At 36.9% G+C, this 26,028-nt stretch overlaps 1 protein-coding gene across 4 annotated transcripts in view; it reads right to left on the reverse strand.

The window, feature by feature from the left end:
• Positions 1–6,446: 6,446 nt before the first annotated feature.
• CNTN6 (contactin-6) overlaps positions 6,447–26,028 on the reverse strand; it is a 232,094-nt gene continuing 212,512 nt past the window's right edge. For all 4 annotated transcript variants that reach the window (XM_010590042.3, XM_023548001.2, XM_023548006.2 and 1 more), the window contains 4 exons: positions 24,833–25,019; positions 9,184–9,296; positions 7,648–7,816; positions 6,447–6,789 (listed from right to left, as the gene is read on the reverse strand). In XM_010590042.3, coding sequence (XP_010588344.2) covers positions 6,689–6,789; positions 7,648–7,816; positions 9,184–9,296; positions 24,833–25,019 — 570 coding nt within the window. In that variant the 3' untranslated portion in view covers positions 6,447–6,688. The remainder of the gene's footprint in view (positions 6,790–7,647; positions 7,817–9,183; positions 9,297–24,832; positions 25,020–26,028) is intronic.

The raw sequence follows: 26,028 nt of genomic DNA on the forward strand, positions 1-26,028 counted from the left end.
TATAAAAATTATTTTGCTTTATAAAAACATGAGAGAAACCCTAACAGCTACTCTATATACATTCTTAAAACCAAGGAATTTTTAACATGGAAAAGTAGAAATCAGATAATCTCCAAATTAAAAAAAAAATGAGAATTTGAAGCTTTATTTTTATTATTTAGGAATTCCTGGGTGGCACAAATGATTAAGTGCTTGACTACTGACTGAAAGGTTGGCAGCTCGTACCCACACAGAAACGCCTCAGAAGAAATGTCACAGCCATTGAAAACCCTATGAGGACAGTTCTGCTCTGTACACATAGGTTTCTCATGAGTTGCAATAGACTGGACAGCAGCTGCTTTTTTTTTTTTTTTCATTGTTATCTTAATTATATTCATGGCTTGTTATAAAAGACGTGATTGCCTAGACCTCTGCTTCGACATATGTACACAAACAAAAATTCTGTAGAATTGATAACCTTGATGTTCAAAGGAACCCACAGTAAGGGTTTAGCTCACAAACTTTAGATTAACAGACTTAAAGTCAAATTTATTAGATTGATGGTACTGTGATGAAGGAAAGAATTATAAAAGAAAGATGAATTACACACCAGTGGTTTTCAGACTTCTGATTTTCCCAGAAAAGTTTTAAAGAGTAATACTAATTGAACCGCTTAACATAAAGTAACCAGTTCTTATTATTATTAGGATCCATGCCTCACACCATTCACGAGAACAAATTCAAAATGGATTAAGGACCTGTTTGTACAAACTAAAATCATAATATTCTTAGAAGAACAAGCAGGGACAACGCTGTCAGGCCTAGATTTCAAGAACTGATTATCTAATACAATAGCAAGAGCACAAGCAGCAAAAGACTAAATAAATAAATAGGACCTCATGAAAGCTAAAAATTTTTGTTCATCAAAAGACTTTAACAGAAAAGTGAAAGGACAAGATGCCGACTGAGATAATATCTTTGGAAGCCATGCATCTGACAAGAATCTAATAACCATAATATATATAACACTTTGACAATTTAACAACAAAAAGACAAATAACCCAGTCATAGAATGAACAAAGGACTTGAATAGGCATTTCAGCAAAGAAGGCATTCAAATGGCCACCAAACACATAGAAAGATGCTCAGCTTCATTAATCATCAAAAAACTGGTTGCCGTCGAGTCGATTCTGACTCTAGCAACCCTATAGGACAGAGTAGAACTGCTCCATAGTGTTTCCAAGGAGCAGCTGGTGAATTTGAACGGCTGACTTTTTTGGTTAGCAGTTGTAGCTTTTAACCACTGCACTACCAGGGCTCCACATATCAAAACCACAAGGAGATAGCATTTCACTCCCACTAGGTTGGAAACCCTGGTGGCGTACTGGTTAAGAGTTATGGCTGCTAACCAAAAGGTTGGCAGTTCCAATCCATCAGGCACGCCTTGGAAACACTATGGGGCAGTTCTACTCTGTTCTATAGGGTCGCTATGAGATGGAATCAACTCAACAGTAATGAGTGTGCTTTGATTTTGGGTTTTAGGATGGCGAAGATAAAAACAAAACAGAACCAAACAAAACAAAATGAAAAATCCAAAAAATAACAAATGTTGGTGAGGTTGTGGGGGAAATTGAACCCTTATCCATTGCTGGCGGGAATGCAAAATGTTACAGCCATTGTGGAAAATTGTGTGGCTGTTCCTCAAAAAGTTAATAATGGAATTACCATACGACCCAGCAATTTCACTTCTAAGTATATACTCAAAAGACTTGAAAACAGAAACTCAAATAGAGATGTGTACACTAATGTTCACTGTAGCATTATTCACAATAGTAAGAAGGTGGAAATAACCTAAATGCCCATCAGCAGATGAATGAGTAAATAAAATATGGTACATACATACAGTGGAATACTACTCAGCTAGTGGAAGAAACAAAGTTTGGTACATGCTATAGTATGGATGGAGCTTGAAGACATTATGCCAAGCAAAATAAGCCAATCACAAAATGACAGATACTGTATGACCTCACTTATATAAAAAGACAAGAAAAGGCAAACGTATAGAGAACAAAGTTTAATAGTGGTTACCAGGTGCGGGAGGGAGGGGGCCAAGGGGGGTTAACGGTGATAGAAAAATTGCAGTGATTAAGAGTGAGGTTGCACGGCCAATTATTGTAATTGCTGTCAATAATTTGTACACCTGTAAAATGTTGAAAAAAAAGTAACTGTTTTTCCAAGTAAGAACACTTTAAAACAAAACACACACAATGACCCATCGTTCATTCTCACCTGTGTTTCAAGAAAGAGTAGATTTTTCACCACAAAAAACAAAGAATGTCATAGTCTTCCAAATAGTTTATCAATTATTCACTATGAAAATTTCACCACACTACCTGAATTTCTGTCATTGTTTCACCGATCAATGAAAACTTTATCAGAGTCTTGCTCTTGGGAACCACTGTAATACAAACCACTTGCACTTGAGAACCACTGTAATACAAACCACTTGCACTTGAGAACCACCGTAATACAAACCACTTGCACTTGGGAACCACCGTAATACAAACCACTTGCACTTGGGAACCACTGTAATACAAACCACTTGCACTTGGGAACCGCTGTAATACACTCAAACAGTTGCTGACAAGTAGATTCTGCGTCATGGCTACCTCCATGTGTGTCAGAGTAGAACCATGCTCCATAGGGTTTTCAATGACTGGCTTTACTGGAAGTGGATTGCCAGGCCTTTCTTTTGAGGTGTGTCTGAGTGCCCTCAAACCATCAACCTTTCAGTTAGCAGCCAAGCGCATCAACCGTTTGTAGCACCCAGGAACTCCATGTAATACGCTAGTGATTCTCAACGAGGTGTGAAGGTGGGTTGGAATTTCTGAGGATTCCGTGTAGTTAGAAGCAGCACACTGAATTTACCTATCGCTTTAGTAATGCAAACTCCAGTAAAGAAAGCTCACCACAATCATTTAGGCTCATGAAAACACAGAATTGGGAAAGCTTTACAAAGAGTGTGTGAACTGTGAAAGGTAATGAACACTGTCTTATACTAAAAGCAGTCACACTGTGCAACTTAATATACAAGTATAGGGTTTTAAAAGAACTTGGCGATATTTTAATCCCAATATCTGATTTTACAAAGGAACTGAGAACAGTACTTAAATCATTCCTAATTAAAAGCTAATGGGAATAGAATTGAATTATTTAAAATCACTAAAGTAGCCCTGAGTTCAACAGGGATGTGATTTTCAAATTGTTGAATTAAATATGTAGCTATATAGCATATAAAATGATAAGCATGACACATATGGGGTATAAGAAACTTAATAAGAAGGTGGGGTTACCAGTTGCCATCAAGTTCATTCCAACTCATGGCGACCCCACGATGTGTCAGAGTAGAACGGGGTTCCATAGGGTTTTTAATGGTTCATATGTTTTATTTTGGATGTAGGTAGATTTGAACCTTAAACATTTTGGTTAACATTAACAATTTGCCCCACCCAGGGACTGACTGATACGCATAAGTACAGACTGATAATATAAGTAGGCTTTAAAATAGCAGATTCACTTTTAAGAGGTAATGATTATATTACTGAATTTGGAATCCAAGTAAGTTTCTGATCATTTCTTATTATTTACATCTGTTGTTAAAGATAGTAGGCATATCCTCCTTTAAGGTGTGTAGTTAAAGAAGAGGCACTGAGCTGGAAGGCCTATAGTGTAATAATTAGGGGAAGAAAGAAAATGGAGTTGAGTTTGAAGTTATCATCTGGGTAGCCTGTAGCTTTATAGTATAAAAAAAACAAAAAACCTAGTGCCGTCGAGTCGATTCTGAATCACAGTGACCCTACAGCGACTCTATGAGCTTTATTGTATACAAGGATCTTATTGACCCCATGTCAAACTTCCTTAACATTTTTCCCCCTTTGGCTTTTTCCAGGCACAATCATATTCCCCTTTCTCTTAAGAAATGTGTTAACGTGTTTTTAATGGTAACCAATTAAGTCAACAAAAGGATCCACTGGAAATCCTTCCTGGATGGCAGAGGATAATATATACCATACATAATATTTTCCTGAAATGTGTTGATGGCTCCATTCTTTAGTGTCATTTCCCTTATTTTTAAAACGGTGTATTACACTTTTTTTTTTAAAGCCTTTTTTGATTTTGACAGACCCATGGGCTGAATCTGTTTCCAAAGTGTACTGTATACTTAAAGAAGAATGTTAACTTATGTCATTGGGGGTTTAATTTACAACAGCAATGACAACAGCCCCATTTATTAATGGCTTACAATGCTCCATGCACCTTGATAAATGCTTTATGTACATTATGTCTTTTAATCCTGATAACAGTGATACCAGCGCTAGTTGCTGTTGAGTTGATTCGACTCATGGTAATCCCATGTGTGTCAGAGTAGAACTGTGCTCTGTAGGGTATGGTTTTCAATAGCTATGGCCTTTAGGAAGTAGGTTGCCAGGCCTTTCTTCTAAGGTGCCTCTGGGTGGATTCAAACCACCAACCTCCAATTAGTAGATGAGTGTTTAACCATTTAGGACACCCAGGGATGATAATAATGATAGGGGGATGTTAAAGATGTATCCAAGGTCTCACTAAGTTTAGCAGTGAGGCAAGCCATTGCTAGCCAAAGCACACGCTACTTAATACTAATGTCACATTATATTCCTAAACATTTAGTATGAATTTATCTATGTAAACAAAAATATAAATAACATCACATCTAATAGTGAAACAACGATGAACTAAAGAGCACCCTACAAACATATGAGTTACTATAAGAAATGACTTAGCTTTAGGACTTATGCACAACATGACTGTGTACCTAATTCACTAGATCTGTGAAAACAAAAATTCATAGTATATTTAACTATCAATCTCCACTTATTGGGAGGAAGGTACAATTCTTGTCTCTTGCCAAGTTGAAACAACCATTAAGACCATGTGTCAGCACTGGTATCTCTGAACAATACAGATGTGTTTTCGACAGACGGTTGTTAACACGAGTGTGCCAAACAGAAGTTGCTATTGCTTATTTGTTGTACTGCATAAAACTGCAGCCAAATCTTAAGGCATTGGGGAGAATAAGGCTCGTTAGTTGTACTATGGGCTTGACGCAGTATTCAGGCAATGAATGGTTTCTGAACCAAGGGAAGCAACTGTCCATCTGTTGCTGATGACGTTGGGTAAGTTAAACAGCTATAAAACTCTTTAGAAATGAAAATGACAAAATCAATTGTTTAAGGGTTATTCAAATATTTTCAATAAAATTAAGATGCTGCACCATGTTAAGAAGGCAAAACTAGTGTGACTGTTTCTTAAACCTATTTCAGCAGGACATCAAACCTAATTGGCTGGAAGCTAAAGCTGGCTGACAGCAGGGACAAATCCCTCAAGGCTGTTTGTAAGGAAAATGAATGGCTACATAGAATAGGATCGGACCAGTCATTAACCTAATCTCCCGCACTGCTTCCTCCTGATGATGCAATCCCTAGAATTGTTACCACTGACTGAGGTAGGTTCACCCTAGAGAAGAGTCAACCCACAAAAATCTTTCCAAACTCTGGACAATGCAGGATTATTTTCATAGCTATGGAGAAAATTGGCAACACATGTTTTGACCAAAATTAGAAAATCTGGCCAGAGAATTCTGTTCCCAGATTTCTTTATTATATAAAAATAAGGCCACGTACATTGTTATCAGTTTGTCATAATTACCTGAGATCTGTTCACGTAATTTTTTCCTTAAGAGAATATGGGTTAGGTTAAAAAAAATTGGAACTTTGGTGAGAAAAGAGCAATTGCTTATTGCATACCAGAGATGTAAGGAGGTTATTTTAGGTGTGTGCTCATTTCCCTTATTTTCTATTTCTTTACCATAAAACACTTTTTTTGTTGTTGTTATTTTTATTTCTGCACCTTCCAGAAAAGCGAGCTAAGAAGGACATCATGTATACTTATATATTATTGGGTACAAATATTTCCTATCCCAACTTGATTCAGAGCTACGAAAAATACACCATGCTTTGGGATAGCTTACATTTTTAAATAATACAAAATATAAATAAATAGCTTTATTTTATGACCAAGTATGGTCAAAACTTTTAATATTGAAGTACATACCCTGGAGCATGTAAAAACACACATCTCAGCTATGGTAACTGCGGACCAATGCCACATTTATCATTATCAAGGGGAGTTTTTATAGTTGGAATTGACTCGATGGCACCTAACAACAGCATATAAGTACTTGGAATGCTGGTGGTGCAGTGGTTAAACAGCTTGGCTGCTAACCAGAAGGCCAGCAGTTCAAATCCACCATCCATGCTCTGGAAACACTATGGGGCAGTTCTACTTTGTCCTGTGAAGTCGCTATGGGTCAGAATAGATTTGATGGCAATGGGTTAATATAAGTCACTCAAAAGACACAGTAGTTAAAACTCCACTAGTAATTTGGCACCTTTTGAACATATGTAATCATGTGTGAACTTTAAAATTCAAAAGTGTTTAAAATTGTTTTATTGATGTACCGTAGATATTTACAAGATCTTAATAATATACATTTTATTTCTTTCCAAACAAGTCTGTATTAAGAGTGTGTCTTGAGACTGGGGTCTAGAGATCTTATTTACAGAGAATATTTTGTTTTCAAAAATCTCTCAAAGACTTATGGTTTCATTCATCATATAAGTGACTGAATAGCAAAAGAGTAAAAAGTCACAAGTACAACTGGCAGAAAATGGACGCTAGGTTCTAAGACTTGAATTCCTCTGGAACTTAAACCTGAAAAAAATAAAAACAAAGGCATCTTTAGACAGAGTAAAATTACTTGGTAGATTAATTCTTCAAGATCTTATTTTCATACTGTAATTTCTAACATATTTTATTATACTTTTTTCATTTACAATACATTCAATTTAGAAAGTGTTTTTACCTTCTGTTCTAGGATGATTGTTTTACGTGTAAAAATGTAAAAGAAAAATGCCTACACTGGCCAGATCTTAAAAGGGCAAATTAGAGTTTGACCATCTCTGGGCAGCAAACGACTTTCACTTAGCTACAGCTTCAGGTGTGAATGATTCAGGAGCTAGTGAATCATTTAAAGCAGAAATAGTACAATATTATCATGTGCTAACTCTGAATGATGTTGGCTGCTTAGAACATCATATTGAGAAGGATTCTGAAGTGTGGCTCATCAGTATGAATGCCATGGTTGATTAGTAATGTCTGCCATGAGTACAGGAATGGCAGTATATCTTCATGTACTTCATGTTTGTTATTCCTGCTCTAAGAGACATGTAGTTACCAATGAGGAAACTTTGTTTTTTTTGTGCAATAGAAAGAATAAAAAAATTATGTATCGATGACATATAGTTTTTTTTTTTTTTTTGATTCAAATGAGGAAACATAAAAGTGTTAGTAATACTGTGGATAAATAAGCATGTCACAAACTCAAGGGACTATTATAAAGAAAAATTAGATCATTACCTCTTGCTCACAACTGAATATGGAAACATGGGTCTTTTATTATTTTTTTCATTCAACATTTAAACAAGGCGTTGGAAAGTTCCATAGCACCCACGTTTCTTGTTGCAGCTACCCAGATTCAAAATTTACAGTAGCAATGGTGACTCAACTTACTTGACATTTTTGGAATCCTAATTTCCTCACTGCTGCTTCCATCCCCACCATCACTGACTGTTCTTATTTCAATCAAGTAATCTTCTTCAAATGGAACCAGAAGCTCGGCTGATGTATTGTTTGTTTCCAATATATGAGTTTTACTTTGTCTGTTTTGCCGGTACAGAATCTGCATAAAATGGTGAATCAAATTAACATGGATTTGTTGCTTTTGTAAGGTTTGGAAACTGTTACGGAGCATTTAAAGCATATTATTATAAAGGCTACACTCCCCAGATGGAAATACCAAGTGATGAACCTAAACCCAAGGGATGACTTTCATTAAATTCAGAGCTGTTCTTGTTAAGCGACCAATTTCATTTTTTGGCCAATGCCCCTGAAATGAGGGTACAGTAATTCCCCGGAGTTACGAATGTCCGACTTACAGACAACTTGTACTTGCCGTTTAAAAGCTGTTTAGTGTTATGTAAATTTGCCCTCTCTTTGAAATGGTTGAACCAACCCCTACTTGCAACAAATTCTTCATAACAATCACCTTCACTTTGTGCATGCATAGCTTTTAAATAATTGAAAAGGCTTCGAGCCTTTTCTTGCACTAAAGTAAGGCTAAATAAGAACCATATATACAATAGCTTCAGCAGGTTCGTTTCAGTTTAAACTCATGCTGAGAATCTGCATTTCTAACAAGTTCCCAGGCCATGCTAATGCTTCTGGTTAGGGACCAGTTCTGAGAACCAGTAGTAGAGCAGTGCTTCTCAAAATTTATTGTACATAAGAATCACCTGGGAATCTTGTTAAAATGTAATTCTGATTCAGTATATCTGAGTGGAAATGCAAATTATCAGAAGGGTTTCTGACTGGAATGAACTGATTTGAAACCCTGGTACACATCTGCTCTGACTTGCCTACTTTACAAACTCAACTTAAAGACACAGGAAGGGATCTCATCTGTAACTCAGGGACTTTGTATGGATTTATTTCTATTAATTAAGTAGCTTGAGGCTATTATTGTCAGAGCTTACTGTAAAAAGTCACTGTTTAGTTTGGACCCATTTCAAATGCCTGAATATATGGCTCTGCCAAGAGATGATGTCCATTAACACTGCTGGAAATGATTTGCTCTGGGTTCTTGACTACACTCTTGTTAAATTCCTTTTACATTCTTTGAAGATCACATCACACTGCAGCCTAAGTTCTAGAAATTCTATTTGAATACATTCCCTAACCTATTCTTATCTCATATCTACTACCCACATAAATATCACTTTTTAATGGCAAAGAGAGTCACTTGAAGAAATATAATTGCATCTTGTAAAGCTTTATTTTCTGATGTTCCATGATCCATTGCTAGACCTGTGAATATAAAACCTTTTTCAACTAAGAATTTGTAACTGACAATGTTAAATGTTTTTGAAACTATATTTTGAAAAGACTCCTATGTTCCCATGTACATATAATTTGTTTTCTATTAGATTGTGATATTTCCTGTTTCTTTCAATATAACTGATAGGATTAGAGGGGAAACAAGATGCTCACCTTGTAGCCCAATACTTCAGACTCATTTTCCATGGTTTTTACATGCTCCCAGTTCAAGCATAATTTAGAGTTTGTCAGTTTCCAGGCAATATTTGCTGGTGGTTGACTTGGAGCTTTAAAAAGATAATCATAAGATCCAAATGAATATTAATTCTTTCATGGTTACAGCCTTACTTATCTAGTGCTGCTATAACAGAAATACCACAAGTAGATGGCTTTAACAAACAGAAATTTATTACCTCATAGTTTGTTTTTGTTGTTAGGTGCTGTTGAGTTGGTTCCGACTCATATCGACCCTATGCACAACAGAACGAAACACTGCCCGGTCCTGAGCCATCTTCACAATAATTGTTATTCTTGAGCTCATTGTTGCAGCCACTGCGTCAATCCATCTCATTGAGGGTCTTCCTCTTTTCCCCTCACCCTGTACTCCGCCAAGCATGATGTCCTCCTCCAGGGACAAATCCCTCCTGACAACACGTCCAAAGTATGTAAGATGCAGTCTCCCCATCTTTGCCTCTAAGTAGCATTCTGGCTGTACTTCTTCTAAGACAGATTTGTTCCTTCTTTTGGCAGTCCATGGTATATTCAATATTCTTCGCCCACACCACAATTCAAAGGTATCATTTCTTCTTCAGTCATCCTTATTCATTGTCCAGCTTTCACATGCATATGATGCGATTGAAAATACCATGGCTTGGGTCAGGCACACCTTAGTCTTCAAGGTGGCATCTTTGCTCTTCAACACTTTAAAGAGGTCCTTTGCAGCAGATTTACCCAATGCAATGCATCTTTTGATTTCTTGGCTGCTGCTTCCATGCCTGTTGATTGTGGATCCAAGTAAAATGAAATCCTTGACAACTTCAGTCTTTTCTCCACTTATCATGATGTTGCTCATTGATCCAGTTGTGAGGATTTTTGCTTTCTTTATGTTGAGGTGTAATCCATACTGAAACCTGTGGTCTTTGATCTTCATTAGTAAGTGCTTCAAGTCCTCTTCACTTTCACCAAGCAAGGTTGTGTCATCTGCATAACACAGGTTGTTAATGAGATTTCCTCCAATCCTGATGCTGCATTCTTCTTCATATAGTCCAGTTACTCGGATTATTTGTTCAGCATACAGATTAAATAGGTATGGTGAAAGAATACAATCCTGACACACACCTTTCCTGATTTTCAACCAATCAGTATCCCCTTGTTCTGTCCAAACAACTGCCTCTTGATCTATATAAAGGTTCCTCATGAGCACAATTAAGTGTGCTGGAATTTCCATCCTTCACAATGTTATCCATAATTTGTTATGATCCACACAGTCGAATACATTTGCATAGTCAATAAAACACAGGTAAGCATCCTTCTGGTATTCTCTGCTTTCAACCAGGATCCATCTGACATCAGCAATGATGTCCCTGGTTCCACATCCTCTTCTGAAACAGGCCTGAATTTCTGGCAGTTCCCTGTTGATATACTGCTGCAGCCATTTTCGAATGATCTTCAGCGAAAATTTGCTTGCATGTGATATTAATGATATTGTTCCATAATTTCCACATTCAGTTGGATCACCTTTCTTTGGAATAAGCATAAATATGGATCTCTTCCAGACAGTTGGCCAGGAAGTTGTCTTCCATATTTCTTGGCATAAACGAGTGAGTACATCCAGCGCTGCATCTGTTTGTTGAAACACCTCCACAGGTATTCCATCAATTCCTGGAGCCTTGTTTTTCGCCAGTGCCGTCAGAGCAGCTTGGACTTCTTCCTTCAGTACTGTCAGTTCCTGATCATATGCCACCTCTTGAAATGGTTGAACATTGACTAATTCTTTTTGGTATAATGACTTTGTGTATTCCTTCCATCTTCTTTTGATGCTTCCTGCGTCGTTTAATATTCTCCCCGTAGAATCCTTCACTATTGCAACTCGAAGCTTGAATTTTTTCTTCAGTTTTTTCAGCTTGAGAAACTCCGAGCGTGTTCTTCCCTTTTGGTTTTCCGTCTCCAGCTCTTTGCACATGTCATGATAATCTCATAGTTTAGGAGGATAGATATCTCAATTCAGAGTGCTGGCTCTAGGGGAAGGCTTCCTCTTTCTTTCTGTTCTGGAGGTAGGTCTTTGTCTCTTCTGAGCTTCTGCTCCTGGCTGATCTTCATATGGCTTAGCATCTCTCTTCCCTCAACTCTGCTTGCTTGCTTGTCCTAATGTCAAGAGACTGACTCAAAATACATCCTACACTAACCCTGCCTCACTAGCATAACAAAGACATCCCATTCCCAAATGGGATTTTAACCACAGGCACAGAGGTTCAGATCTACAACATGTATTTTTGGGGGGACATAATTCAATTCGTAACAGTTACTATATGAACCATCAACATGAAAACAAAAAATAAACCGTGGATGATTAGAAAGAGTTATATGTTTTCAGTGGCATTTGAAATATATTAACTCTCATCAGGGTAAGCAAATTCATTCAAATTCTGGTTATTTGGGAATGTCTTCATAACAAACTTATATGACTTGTGTCATGTCCAGTATTAATTTATTAATCATTGCTGTTGAGCAATATTTAAATAGATGGAGGGCCCATTGTCCTGTGTTCCATTTGGCTATCAATCAATGAGCATATCAAGCAAATCTTGGCTGAAAGCCTTTTATATCAGCATTTAAAAAAAAAAAAAACATTGCCATCGAGTCGATTCCAACTCATAGCAACCCTATAGGACAGAGTAGATCTGCCCCATAGAGTTTCCAAGGAGTGCCTGGTGGATTCGAACTGCATGTGGATTCAGCATGGATGTGTTCATTCTTAATAGTCTTTTGCTTTTTAACCTTACATTTGTTAGATCTCTTTAGCTGTAATACAATCAGATTAAGATATTTTAAGCAGTATATTGGTAAGAGATTGTTAAGGCTATAAGGGATTTTCATAGAACACATGGCAGAATGCATCAGATCCTAAGCAAGGACAAAGGAGAAAATGCAAAGGTCCAAGGAGCAATCTCTGACTCTTTCTCACAGCAGTGTTTTTTGCAAGGTTATATTGCTATCTCTCTTTTTCATTCTCAGTTCACATGGCAGAAAACATGACTGCCACCATACCTGAAGTTTTAAGCCATCTGTAGTTCAAAGATTGTTACCCCAAGCTGGAAATCTCAGGTGAGAGGTGATGAGTGGCTTAATTTGGCCATGTGTCTATCCTAGCCCGACTAACTGTGGCCAGCCAGTGAGAAAGGCAAAAGCCATTTCAAATAGATATAGCTGATGGGAACCAAGAAAAGGGAAAATCATTACAAACTGGGTAAACATTTCAAAAGGTGTCTACTCTAAATCCAAACTGTAGCTTTTAGTTTCCTGAAACTATTGTTGTCTGGGAGGGCAATGATGAGAAGTAAGGGAAAAGGGATTTAGAATTAGCTTTCTAAAATAATAAATCTGATCCAACTAGAGAATTTTACATACAAGAAAATCAGAGTCGAGTTTGGGAAGCCACTCATCCCTAAGCAGGCAGTTAATGATTGGCTGAGACAAATCAGAATCCTGGTCTACTGGTTTCCCATCTAGTGTTTCTCCATGACAACATGCTGGTTCTCAAAGAATTGAGTCCAAATGATTATTTTTGAGATTAAAGAAACTGGAGAGATTAAAAATAATTAAACTGGAAAGCAAAGGCAAAGATAAAACTGCCCAGGAAGATGTTTTTGGCATCTTACTTGAATTTGTAAGGCTGAATGAACATAATATATAACTCATTATAACACTGAAGGAAATGGAAATGATTTCTTTCAGGGCCCAGATTCAACTGCTATTTTATCTCTTCACAGAAAGATTCACCTCTTGCTGCATTCAGGGTACCTTGCATTGCATTAAACATTCCCTTGCTTCTTCAGACATATTGGGATATCACTTTTGTTCACCCAGCCACTTACACCAGAGTTGGTACATGACACCAAAAACCCATTGCTGCCATTCCTGACTCATAGTGACCCTGTAGGACAGAGTAGAACTGCCCCATAAGGTTTCCAAGGCTATAAATCTTTACAGGAGCAGAGTCCCACATCTTTCTCTCATGGAGCGGCTGGTAGGTTCGAACCACTGACTTTCTGATTAGCAGCCAAGCACTTAATCACTGCACCAACAGTGTTTCTCTTTTACCAAGTACAATGTCATTTTCCGGAACCCCTGGTGGCGTAGTGGTTAAGTGCTATGGCTGCTAACCTAAGGGTCAGCAGTTTGAATCCACCAGACGCTCCTTGGAAACTCTATGGGGCAGTTCTACTCTGTCCTATAGGGTCGCTATGAGTCAGAACTGACTTAGCGGTACTGGGTTTGGTTTTTTTGGTTTTTCATGTCATTTTCTACAGAAAGAGAAATAATATTCCCTCCTATCGCTAGAAAGTGACATCATGGATGGTAGAGGGTTGAGGGAAACCCTCAATGCGATGAATTGACACAATAGCCACAATAATGGATTCAAACATAATAACAACCACCTATGCTACCATAAGGCTCAATTAATATTTTATTATGGATTTATCACACTGAATCATAGTTATTCTTGGCTGTGTGTTTCTATTCAGCTCTAAATTACCAGCCCCTAGCACAGTGCCTGTAGCCCTGGTGGCACAGTGACTAAGAGCTCAACTGCTAACAAAAAGGATAGCAGTTTGAATCCACCAGCTGCTCCTTGGAAACCCTATGGGGCAGTTCTACTCTGTTCTGTAGGGTCACTAGGAATCAGAATTGAATCGACAACAATGGGTTTTTTGATTAGCACAGTGTTTGACTACATACACTTACATACTATATACACAAACAATTCATATTTGTTAAATAAATGGCTTTGCAGATTAGAATGGTTGAAAAAAGAAAAAAAAATGTTCAGAGTCCTGTGTGATTCTGTCAGGTCGTATTGATTACGTATTGGGCTGTGGGTCAATCTATGAATGACACAATATGGTCACCCCATTCATTATGTTGTCTAACAAACCAGGCCAGTTTTCATTGCCAAATCCACACCAATCTATATGGATTTTTAAGATGGACAAGCAAATTGGATTGCTCATGCCCTAGCACAATTCTTGGCAATATAAACCCAATGATAACTAAAGGCCAGAGGGTTTTGCACTTAGTAAACACTCAGTGAATGCTTGTCAGTAAATTTATTTCTGAAAGACTGGATGGCAACAACAATGGTTTCATAACTATTCTCCCTCAACTTATCCCCAAAGTGCCTTTTCTAACCTTTTTTCTCAACTATAGAAAATACTAATATTCTTAACAGGATGTCAAAAGTCTAATATCTCGTATACTCTTTTTGACACATTTTTTTTTTATCTCTGTGTTCTTTAAAACCAGCACTCAAATTAGCAACATCATACAATCAATACAGAGCAAACATAAATTCACTCCTTTGCTGTCTTTGACCGCGATGAATTCTGAAGTTTTCCTCTATTGCTGTGTTTGCTTTCTTTTCTTTTTTAATTTTAGTGAAAAGGTGCTGTTTTCAACACTATGAATCCATTGATGAAGCACCATGCTAGGGGACAAAAGAACAAACTTCTACCAACTACGTGGACAAATTTGTGAACTTGATGATGACACTTACCCTTAGTATTTGTTTTCTCATCTACCAAAGCAGAAGTAAAATATTTTGTGGACATAAAATGAGAATAGTTCTCTCAGGAATGAAAATCTCCATACTTTGGAAGGATAAGCAAATTGTATGGATTATTTAGAATGCTTTACTGCTCAGTCTTGGACTTTGTATTCAGAGAGACTTGAATCTGTACCTAGCCTATTCCAAGAGCCCCTGATTTCCCATTGTTGAAATGAGAGAAACAGGACCTACATTTTAAGATTTTAGTTTACGTAAAATACAATAGGAAACATTTCTCATTTGGTTAGTCATGACTCGATGGCACCTAACAACAACAACAACACGTTGAAAGCTCGATAAATGTTCATTCTCTTTGCTGAGTAGCAGTTCCCTAGTCTGCTGTTATGACATAGTCAATTTTTCAATTGTTTTGAGAGTGGTTTGTTACTAAGAATACAATTTTAAAGTTTGCAAATGATTCCCTTCTTAAATATAATTGGTGTATTTTCAAGATTATTCCTGAATAATATTGTCCTTTCTTTGGTTCCTTATGTGAAAAGGAGATAAAGAGGTAAGTCTCAGCTAATTACCTGGGAAGCTCTCATAGTCTATATAGCCTTTCTTATCTGTATATATGTTGTGTCTCCAACGTCAATGATTTATGTCTGGTCCCAGTAAAAACCCAGGGCCATCGAGTCGATTCCGACTCATAGCGACCCTATAGGATAGAGTAGAATTGCCCCATAGTGGTATACTGTATATATAAACCGAAAAAGAAAAAAAAAAACCCAGTGCCGTCGAGTCGATTCCGACTCATAGCAACCCTATAGGACAGAGTAGAACTGCCCCACAGAGTTTCCAAGGTGCGCCTGGTGGATTCAAACTGCCAACCCTTTGGTTAGCAGCCGTAGCACTTAACCACTATGCCACCAGGGTTTCTCATATATACACGTATATATATGTTTCTGAAGACTTTAGAAGACCCCTACCTTTATCTGTACTCTGTTAACAGTTCTAGCTTCATGAGTTCAATGTGGTAATTAAACTTGATTGTAAATAGACATGAAATTGAAATTTCTATTACCTTAAAAAACCAAAACACTGTAACATAATAATATGGAACACATGCATGGATGTTTGTACCAAATTGGTCAATGGCCAACAAACAAGCACTTTAATATTTATTTTTTAATCCTTTCAGGCAATTTCCAAAGTCTAAATAATTTTCTATTAATCGAATGGCAGTACTGCATTAAACCAGCCCTGCACAGCTCTAATGGTTTCCCTGTGATCAATTTTTCTGTAGATGGCATTTATATTCAATTGTAGTTCACGCTGTGAACTCAATTCAAAAACAACTTCTTATGTTGCACTTCTAAGTAGCAGCATGGGGCTGACATTTGGGCAAGAGAGAAAGAACATAAGTGCAAGATGAAATAAAATCTTAATGCTTCCTTTATGTCTAAATATGGATTGACTGCATATTTACAGGAAGAAGGAATCTAGTGCAGAGCACTAATCAGTCAATGTCAGGGGCCAGAGTCAACCAGAATTTGCCAACTCTGTTACTGGGTCTGACTCTCTGTAAATAAGCAATGTTTTGTTTTTGTTTTATTATTCCTCTTGGGATTGATGTAAATATTTTTCTCTCTTTTAGTTGTAAATCCTAATTCCATTTATGTGATGTCTGTGTGCATCACAATATATTTGTAGTATCCCTCAGTTTTCTTTTTCCAATACATCAGTTATATGGCAATACTAAGCCTCTGTACTAACAGTTGAAACACTAACATTTATTTTTAAGAAACTACTATCATCATCATAGTCATAAACAGATACTGTTATAACAATCACTTTTCAAGCTTTACATTCTCTGCTTTTTCTGTGTAGTGGTCTGTTTGTACTATTACCTTTTTATCTTAGATGACATCAAAGGCCCTCCGTAAAGGCCCTCCTTCTTAGGTATTTTCTTCATCATACTTTTTGTTAATTATTATTATTTTATTTCTTTGTACTTTTACTTGTCTCGATTTGCCTCCCCACTAAAATAGAAATTGGTTGAAGAGAGAGACTATGGCCGCTTTAATCTCCATGAAGCTCTCAGCATCCAACCCTTTGCATGGCTCATGGGAAGCACTATTTGTTGAATGAATGACTGAATCTCCATTATTTAAATAAAGAAAAAAGGCTGTCTTCTGCTAGCTTAGCCAATCAGAACAGGCAAAGCTTTTGGTAACTGTGAGCCGTGTCTCAGATTGAAAATCTAGACAGTGGCGGTATGAAAGTGTGATGGATGCCAACAGTTTGTGCTAACACCACGACTCAGATGTAATTTTGATGCCATCTCAAGGACATGGAAAATCAAAGCTAGATTTAGGGCTAGCACTTGAAGTCAGGGCTCTCCTTAATGTTTTATTAAAGCACTTTTGTCTTTGCTTTTGATGTCCTTCCATGACCCCTGAAGAAAAATTTTGCAACAAATATATAAATAAAAAAGAAAAAGGCATACTTTGTTACATTAAAAAAATGCAAAGAGAATAAAATTGTCTTAAAGGTGGAATATAATAGTACATGCTGTGCGCTCACCTGTCTGTACGTTAACCTCTTGGTTACCTCGGTGTTCATAATAACAATAGTTCTTAGAGCAAACTCTAGAGGTAAGTATTGCCATTTCTGTTTTTCAGATGGAAAAAAAAATGGATTCAGAGTTATCAGATAATTAGGCCTATCACATAGCTAGTACATGGCTGAACTGGGATTCACATCCAACTTTGTGTCACTCTGAAATCCGTGTTCTTTTCATTATGCAATACTGTCTCACAAGGGCCAATGTTATGGGAAAACCCAGAAAATGCAAATATGTATAAAAGGGGAAACTGGGAAAGTGATAGAGAGGCAGAAAGGGCATTTGACAGTTTATAGGTATGGCTGGGGCAAGGCAAGGTGGAAAAATACATGAAGACAGATAAGTAAATGTTAGACTTTAGGAGCTCAATAAGTCTAGTGCTGCCAGGGCTAGGTTAATTAGGCAAGGGATAAAAAGGAAGTTTGGGACAAGTTGTGAAGGATCTAGTATACCTTTCTTTTAGCCTTTGTTCTTGGGAATAGAGTGGTCAACAGAATTATGGGGGGGGGGCAAGAGGGAAACGAGCTAGTTTCAGGAAAAAAAATATCAAGCAGTTTGAGGTTTGGACTGAAAATTTGAGAGCCCGGAGGAAGAGCAACTAGTTAGATGTTTAAAGATGAAGACTCTAAACTAACTCAGGGGTCATAAGAAGAGAAAATTTAATCAACTAGACAGCAACAGGTTTAGTTTTGGTGTGTAGTGTGTCAGTCTAACAGGGGGCATAAAATGTTTCTAAGCACCTGTTTTCTAATATCTAGGTGTTAAAGTATCAACCTCCTTCATTTCTCATAAAAATTAAATGAGATGATTTATGTAGAAATTTAACAACAGGGCCCTGCACATAGAAGTGCTCAATGAAATGTAATTGTGATGGGCAGAATAAGGGGTCCCCAAATATGTCCCCCTCTTAATTCCCAGAATCTGTGAATATGTTATCTTGCATGGAAAAAGGGACATTGAAGATGTGATTAAGTTAAGAGTCTTGTATGAAGAGAGTGTCCTGAGTTACTCAGGTTGGCTCCATGTACTCACAAGGGATCTTATAAGGAAAAGAGGGAAAAAGGAGAGTCAGAGAAGGAGATGTGACAACAGAAGCAAACGTCTGAGTTGGAGAGGGGTTTGAAGATGCTGCACTGCTGGCTTTGAAGATGGAGGAAGGGGTCACAAGCCAAAGAATGTAGGCAGTCCCTAGAAACTGGAAAAGGAAAGGAAATGAGCCTCTGGAGAGAGCATGACCCTGCTGACACCTTGATTTCAGGCCCATAAAACCCGTTTCTGACCTCCAGAACTGTAAGATAATAAATTTTCATTGTTTTAAATTTATGGTGATTGTTAGAGCAGTGATAGGAAACTAGTAGAGTTACTCTTTATTTTTACAATGCCAGTGATACAGAATGTCAAAAGAATGAAATTAGAGACTTGAGTGGTACTCAAATACAATGAAATGAAGACAGATATAACCTCATTATTCCCAAAATTCTTGTTGGTTATTTTGGTAATGATACTGATGCGTACAGGCTGGTGAAAGCCAAATTCAAGAAACATTCAAACAGGTTTGTCATAAAAATGTTTAGAAATTACAAAGGTTTTTTGTTGTTGTTTTGTTAAGAAAGAAGATGGATGGTCAAACACTAACCTCCTTTCTAAATTTCTTACTCTCTTCTCACTTTTCCTCAGCAGATGTATTTTAGTGTTGTATCTTGGGTTAAACTTAAAACAACACAAAACGTTGCCATCAAGTTGATTCCTACTCATAGTGACCCTATAGAACAGAGTAGAACTCCCCATACGGTTTCTAAAGAGCGACAGGTGAATTCAAACTGCTGACCTCTTGGTTAGCAACCTGAACTCTTAACCACTGTGCCACCAGGGCTCCTGGGTTAAATTACAAACAACAACAACAAAAAACAAAACAAAACAAATGAAACTCATTGCCATCAAGTCAATTCCGACTCATAGCAACCCTAAAGAACAGAGTAGAAGTGCCCACAGGACAGAGTAGAACTGCTGCATAAGGATTTCAAGGAGCGCCTGGTGGATTCAAACTACCAACCTTTTGGTTAGCAGGTGTAGCTCTTAACCACTATGCCACCAGGGTTAAAATACTCCTTATTAAATAAGCTTTTGAAAAGACACATCCCCTACTCGATGATGAGGCTGTGTGCGTTAACCCTGAGGCAAACTATCAATGATGTTCTTGGCATCCAATCCAAATTCAGGCAGAGTAGGTTAGTACAAGTTAACATGTAGTTAATTTAGCTTACTTGAAAAACGAAACTAGCAAATTCAGGTCACAGAAATATATATTTGAAGTAAATAATATGTTCCTTTTTTCAGGTTCAGTCCTCCTAAAAACGTCAATTTGATTACATATAATAAAAATTAACCTGAGTCTTCGCTCAACAACTGTACCAAATTATCAGTTTGTCAACATATAAATCTATGCTTTAAAATAATAATAATATTGTGTTTTAGGTGAAAGTTTACACAGCAAATTAGGGTTCCCTTTAACAATTTTTATACAAATTGTTCTGTGCTACTGGTTACAATTTTTACAATGTGTTGGCATTCTCATTATTTCCATTCTGTTTGTTCTGTTTCTGTTGATCTAACGTCCCTTCCCTTCCTTGCCTTTTCATCTTTGCTTGTGGGTAAATGTTGCCCATTTGGTCTCATATAGTTAATTATTTAAGGGAGCACATTATTCATGGGTATATTATTTATTTTCTAAGCCACTCTGTTATTTGGCTGAAAGATGACCTGCAAAAATAGCTTCAATTCCCTGTTCAAAATTAGGCTTAGGGTGGTAGTCTAAGGGGTTCCTCTAGTCTCTATCAGTGCAGTAGATCTGGCTGTTTTTAGGAATTTGAGTTTTGTTCTACATCTTTCTCCCATTCTATCCAGGACCTTCTATTGTGTCCCAGGTCAGAATGGTGGATAGTGGTAGCCGAGCATCATGTAGTTCTTCTAGTTTCAGGTTAGAAGAGGCTGTGGTTCTTGTGGGCTATTAGTCCTCTGGATCGGTTTCTTCTTTGAGCCTTTGGTTTCCTTCATTCTCCTTTGCTTCATGTGAGTAAATACCAATAGTTGTATCTTAGATGGCTGCTCTCAAGCTTTTAAGACTTTAGACACTACTCACCAAACTAGGATGTAGAATATTATCTTTGTGAACTGTGTTATGCCAATTGACTAACTTATCCCCCAAAACTGTGGTCCCAAGTCTTTTAACCCAGTAAACCAATCCTGAGAGTTGTTTGTATATGTCTAGGAAGCTTCTGTAACTGTGCCCCCTATGGTTTGATATATATGTGGATATATATGCAACACACACAAACGTATATATACATATGCCTACAGATACACCTATACATGCACCTGCATTTACTCACATATTCCTTTTTTACACATCTTTCTACACATTTCCATGCACATATTTTTTGTTTGTTTTTACTGCTGTTGCAAAATTGTACCTGTTAAAACATTTTTTCTCATATACTTCTTTTAGTCTTTATTTACCTTGGTCGGATTGTACTGACTTCACCTATACTTGGCCTTGCTTTTCCCATCTCCAGAAGTAACCAGTGTTTACTATACAAAAAGCGATTCCCCCTTCCTCTTACTCTTATCCCTGGTAACCGTCAAAGAACTTCGCTTTTGTGTACATATCTATTCTTGACTTTTTATAGTGGGACCATACAATCTTTGTCTTTTTGTGATTGACTCATTTCACTTAGCATAATGTCCTCCAGATTCATCCATGTTATAAGATGTTTTAGGGACTCTCCATTATTCTTTCTATTTGCAGAGTAGTCCATTATGTGCATGTACCACAATTTGTTTATCCATTCATCCATGAATGGGCACTTAGGTTGTTTTCTTCTTTTTGCTATTGTAAATAATGCTGCATTGAGCATAGCTATGCATATGCCTATTCATGTCACTGCTCTTATATCTACAGGATATATATACCCAGGAGTGGGATTACTGTATCATAAGGTATTTCTATTTCTAGCTTTTAGAGGAAGCACCATACTGTTTTCCATAGTGGTTGTACCATTTTACAATCCCACCAGCAATGTATAAGAGTTCTGATACCCCTACAACCTCACCAGTATTTGTTTTCTGTTTTTTTTTGATCATTGCCATTTTTGCTGGATCAGATGATAATTCATTTTAGTTTAATTTGTATCTTTCTAATGCCTAATGATCACAAACATCTTTTCATGTATTTGTTGGCCGCCTGAATGTCCTCTTTGGTGAAGTGTCTGTCCATGTCCTTCGCCCATTTTTTGATTGGACTGTTTGTCTTTTTGTTGTTGAGTTATGCTTTTTTATAAAGAATACTGTCTTTACATATTTCTAAACAGTCTTGATTTTTCTTAAGTTAGAAACTGAATCATACACAAGAGTTTTTGTGCATTTGGCATCTCTCAATCAGCTAGAACTAAATGTCTGGGCAATCTTAAAATCACTGATTGATTGGAGATTTTCAGATGAGTTGAAAGTGGCTAGACTCCAGAAAGGCCATGGAAGCAAATCATAGTTAGAGGTATCTGACAGTGACTGCACTGATTTAGTCTACATGGAATAAAAAAAGAAGAAGAGAACTATATCTCTAGCTAATCAGTTTTTGAGGAAAACTCACAGCCCAGGCTGTGCCAGACTGTGTGGACTGGAAGAAAGCTGGTTCAAGAATGTAGGTCCACGTATATGCTAAACTTAAAATGGATTAATCTTAGAGCTTTTTGTCAGTTTGTTTGTTTTCCCTCTTAGTCATTCCATGATACTTTGTATTTTCCAAGGTGCTTCTATACTTACAACTTGATGTGCCTCACAGATAATTTGGGAAGTTAGTGAGGGCAGAAGATATTTCCATTTAACCGATAAGAAATTAGAGAAATAGAATGTCTTGTCCTGTTTCAGCTCCTGAGTCTGTGATGTACCTAGAATTGGAACATAGGACTCTGGCTGCTTCTCTGGTGATGTAAATATAACTGAATAATGCACTCTATAATCAAAGACCTATTAACTTAGATGATTTCCAAGTTCTTCACGGACATGATGAGTTTATATGTAAGGGAAAATAACCTTGACATTCAAAATAGCCTTGATATTCAAACTCTTCTCAACTACCTGATCTTTCCCAAAATAGAGGAGAAATACTAATAGAGCATTCACAGGTAAGCTGTATTTTTCCTGTTTGTTAGTGGCAATCTATTCATGTCTTAAATGAAACCAGTTCCCATAAAGTCAATTCCAAATCCATAGTGGGACCCCATGTGTATCAGAGTAGAACTGTGTTCCACAGAGTTTTCAATGGCTGACTTTTCAGAAGTAGATCACCAGCCCTTTCTTCTGAAGTGTCTCTGGGTAGACTCGAATCTCCAACCTTTCAGTTAGCAGCCAAGTGCATTAATGTTTGCACCACTAATGTTTGGACTTCCTATTCATTTCTTAGTCTTTTTCAAATATAAGTGAACATATTTGTTACTCTCTGTTCAGCAGGATTCAGAGACCCAAAAATGTGTTTTTAAAAGCCTACTAACACTAATAATTTTGTTTGTTCTACAATGTACAAAAAATATATAAATTTTATGTGATTATAAAAAGTATATTACACAGATATTACTAAGTAACGTCTAATCAGACCTTTCTCTATTATGTGCTTCATATTACAGAATGTTTATGTTAACACCCCACTCAATCAGAAGGTCAAAAGCAGCAACCATCATTCATCTATTATTAAAAAGATGTTTTCTATGTTAAAGGCACTTGGGTAATCATTAAAGAAGATAAAAAGTAGAAGCAAAATTAATTCTTGCACTGGTGGGTAAGATCTAGATATCTCAAAATGCTAGGATTACATCAAGGTACAATCTAGGACTGTACAGTGATTACAAAATTAACAACACAAAACATTTACTGAGCACATACTAAGGCATGTGCTAGGTGTCTTCTATCAATTATTTCTTTCAACCCTGAGCAAAACCCTGTCAGCATATATATGTTGTTGTTGTTAGGTGCCATTGAGTCAGTTCTGATTCACAGCGACCCTATGTACAACAGAATAAAACACTGCCTGGTTCTGCACCATCCTCACAATGGTTGTTATGCTTGAGTTCATTGTTGCAGCCTCTGTGTCAATCTATCTCATTGAGGGTCTTCCTCTTTTTCGACGACCACTTGACCAAACATGACGTCCCTCTCCAGGGACTGGTCCCTCCTGATAACATGTCCAAAGTATGTGAGACATAGTCTTGCCATCCTCACTTCTAAGGAGTATTCTGGCTGTGCCTTCTCCAATACAGATTTGTTCCTTCTTTTGTTCTTTCCCAACACCACAATTCGAAGGCATCAATTGTTTTTTGGTCTTATTCATTGTTCAGCTTTGTCTTCTTTATTCATTGTTCAGCTTTCACATGCATATGAAGCAATTGAAAATACCATGGCTTGGGTCAGGTACACCTTAGTCCTTAAAGTGACGTTTTTGTTTTTCAACAATTTAAAGAGGTCTTTTGCAGCAGATTTCCACGATGCATTGTGTCATTTGATTTCTTGACTGCTGCTTCCATGGCTATTGATTGTGGATCCAAGTAAAATGAAATCCTTGACAACTTCAACCTTTTCTCTGTTTATCACGGACCATCACTTATTGGTTCAGTTGTGAGGATTTTTGCTTTCTCTATGTTGAGATGTAATCCATACTGAAGGCTGTAGTCTTTGATCTTCATCAGTAAGTACTTTAATTTCTCTTCACTTTCAACAAGGAAGGTTGTGTCATCTGCATAATGCAGGTTGTTAATGAGTCTTCCTCCAATCCTGATGCCCCATTTTTCTTCTTGTAGTCCAGCTTCTCTGATTATTTGCTCAGCATACAGATTGAATAAGCATGATGAAAGGATACAACCCTGGCGCACACCTTTCCTGACTTTAAACCATGCAGTAGCCCCTTGTTCTGTTTGAATGACTGCCTCTTGATCTATGTACAGGTCCCTCAGGAGCACAATTAAATGTTCTGGAATTCCCATTCTTTGCAATGTCATCCACAATTTGATATGTAATTTGTAAGTACTACTTTTTCTTCATTCTACAGCTGAGGAAACTGAAACTCTGAGAGATTAAATAGCCATCTAAGATTCCAAGCACGAAAGCCCAGCTTTTGAACTCAGGTTAGTGGAGAGAATCAGAGCCTAGGCTTTTAAACAATATACTCTTGTGCCTTTCATCTACAGAGTACCTTCTCCTTTGGGGATTCTAGAAAGAGCATGTCAGTTTATTTTGATCATTTTCAACAATTACATTTAAGGAACAGATCAATTAACCAAACAAACTAGGCAATACCAAGATAAGGTGGGAAGAAAGAAAGATTAAGCAAAGAAATATGTTTGTGTTTATAGATGAACCTTGGTACCCAGAGTGTGATGTATACTTACGAGACTTTTTGGTGGTGACATTGACAGGGGTGCTTGAGGGCCCTGTTCCAGCAGTATTGTAAGCTCTCACAGAAGCAAAGTAGAGTGTATTTGCCTTCAGCCCTGTGATGTTTTTGACTGTGACATTTCCACTAACTCTAATTTTACCAATCATGGATTCTTTGGAGTCATCTGTCCAGTATAACACCTGATCATTAAGAATAAAGAACAAGCAAGTCATTGTTTCCCAACAACTGGGATATGAGAAGGAGACAGAAGCATAAATGGCAGAATATTTTCTAAATAAAACAGGTAAACAACAGCAAAGTAATCAGTCTAATACATATAAGGAGGAAATAAAAATACAAGAGGTAAATACAGATTCATAATTTAAAGAACTGGGCATTTTAGATTATTGAGATAAAGTATTTCATGATATCTAAAGAAGACTATGAGTCAAACCAAAACAAGATTCAAACCATTAACCAAATACGTCATTTATAAGGCTTTGCTATTGACATTTCTTCCAGAGTTCTTTGAATCACAGTTTAATTAATCATTTGCTTTACACTGATACCTTCCTATGCATTAGCATTGCTTTAGGCTCATTGAAGAGAACAAAAGAAAATAGAGCTTGGTGCCTGGCCTTGTAATCTAGTTAAGAAGTTAGAATATTTATGTGAAAAAAACATAAGATGCTTTAGAAAAAAAAAGATTAAAAAAATGCTGTGAGTTTTTAGAAAGACAACACTGATGAGTGATCAGAAAAGAGTTTAAAGAGAAGTGGAGACTGGAAATGGATGTTAAGAAATAAATATCAGATAAGTGGTAAAGTACTCCAGGAATGGAGTAGTAGAACTATCTAACATAAAATAGAACTTTCTGTTTGAACCAGGGGGTTTATATTTAAAAAAAAAAAAAAAAAAGTACTCAGCAAAATTAAGGAGGTTTAGAATCATACTGTTTTTTAAACCCCAAAATAAAATGAACCACTTTATCCATTTTGTGAATCACTAAATTTGGAAATTAAAAGAACAGTAAGAGATTAATAATTCTCACCCCTTAACTTTATGAGAAGGAAGGCCCACAGATGTGAAGTGTTTTGCTTCACTTTATATAAACTGTAAAGAACAGATTTAGGAGAATGCAGGTTTTTTGTTTTTTTTAATTATCTCTTAACTAGACTCTGCCTTTTCCAAATGACTACATCTTTTCAA

This window comes from Loxodonta africana, chromosome 22 (genome assembly GCF_030014295.1).
Source record: "Loxodonta africana isolate mLoxAfr1 chromosome 22, mLoxAfr1.hap2, whole genome shotgun sequence".
NCBI lineage: Eukaryota > Metazoa > Chordata > Mammalia > Proboscidea > Elephantidae > Loxodonta > Loxodonta africana.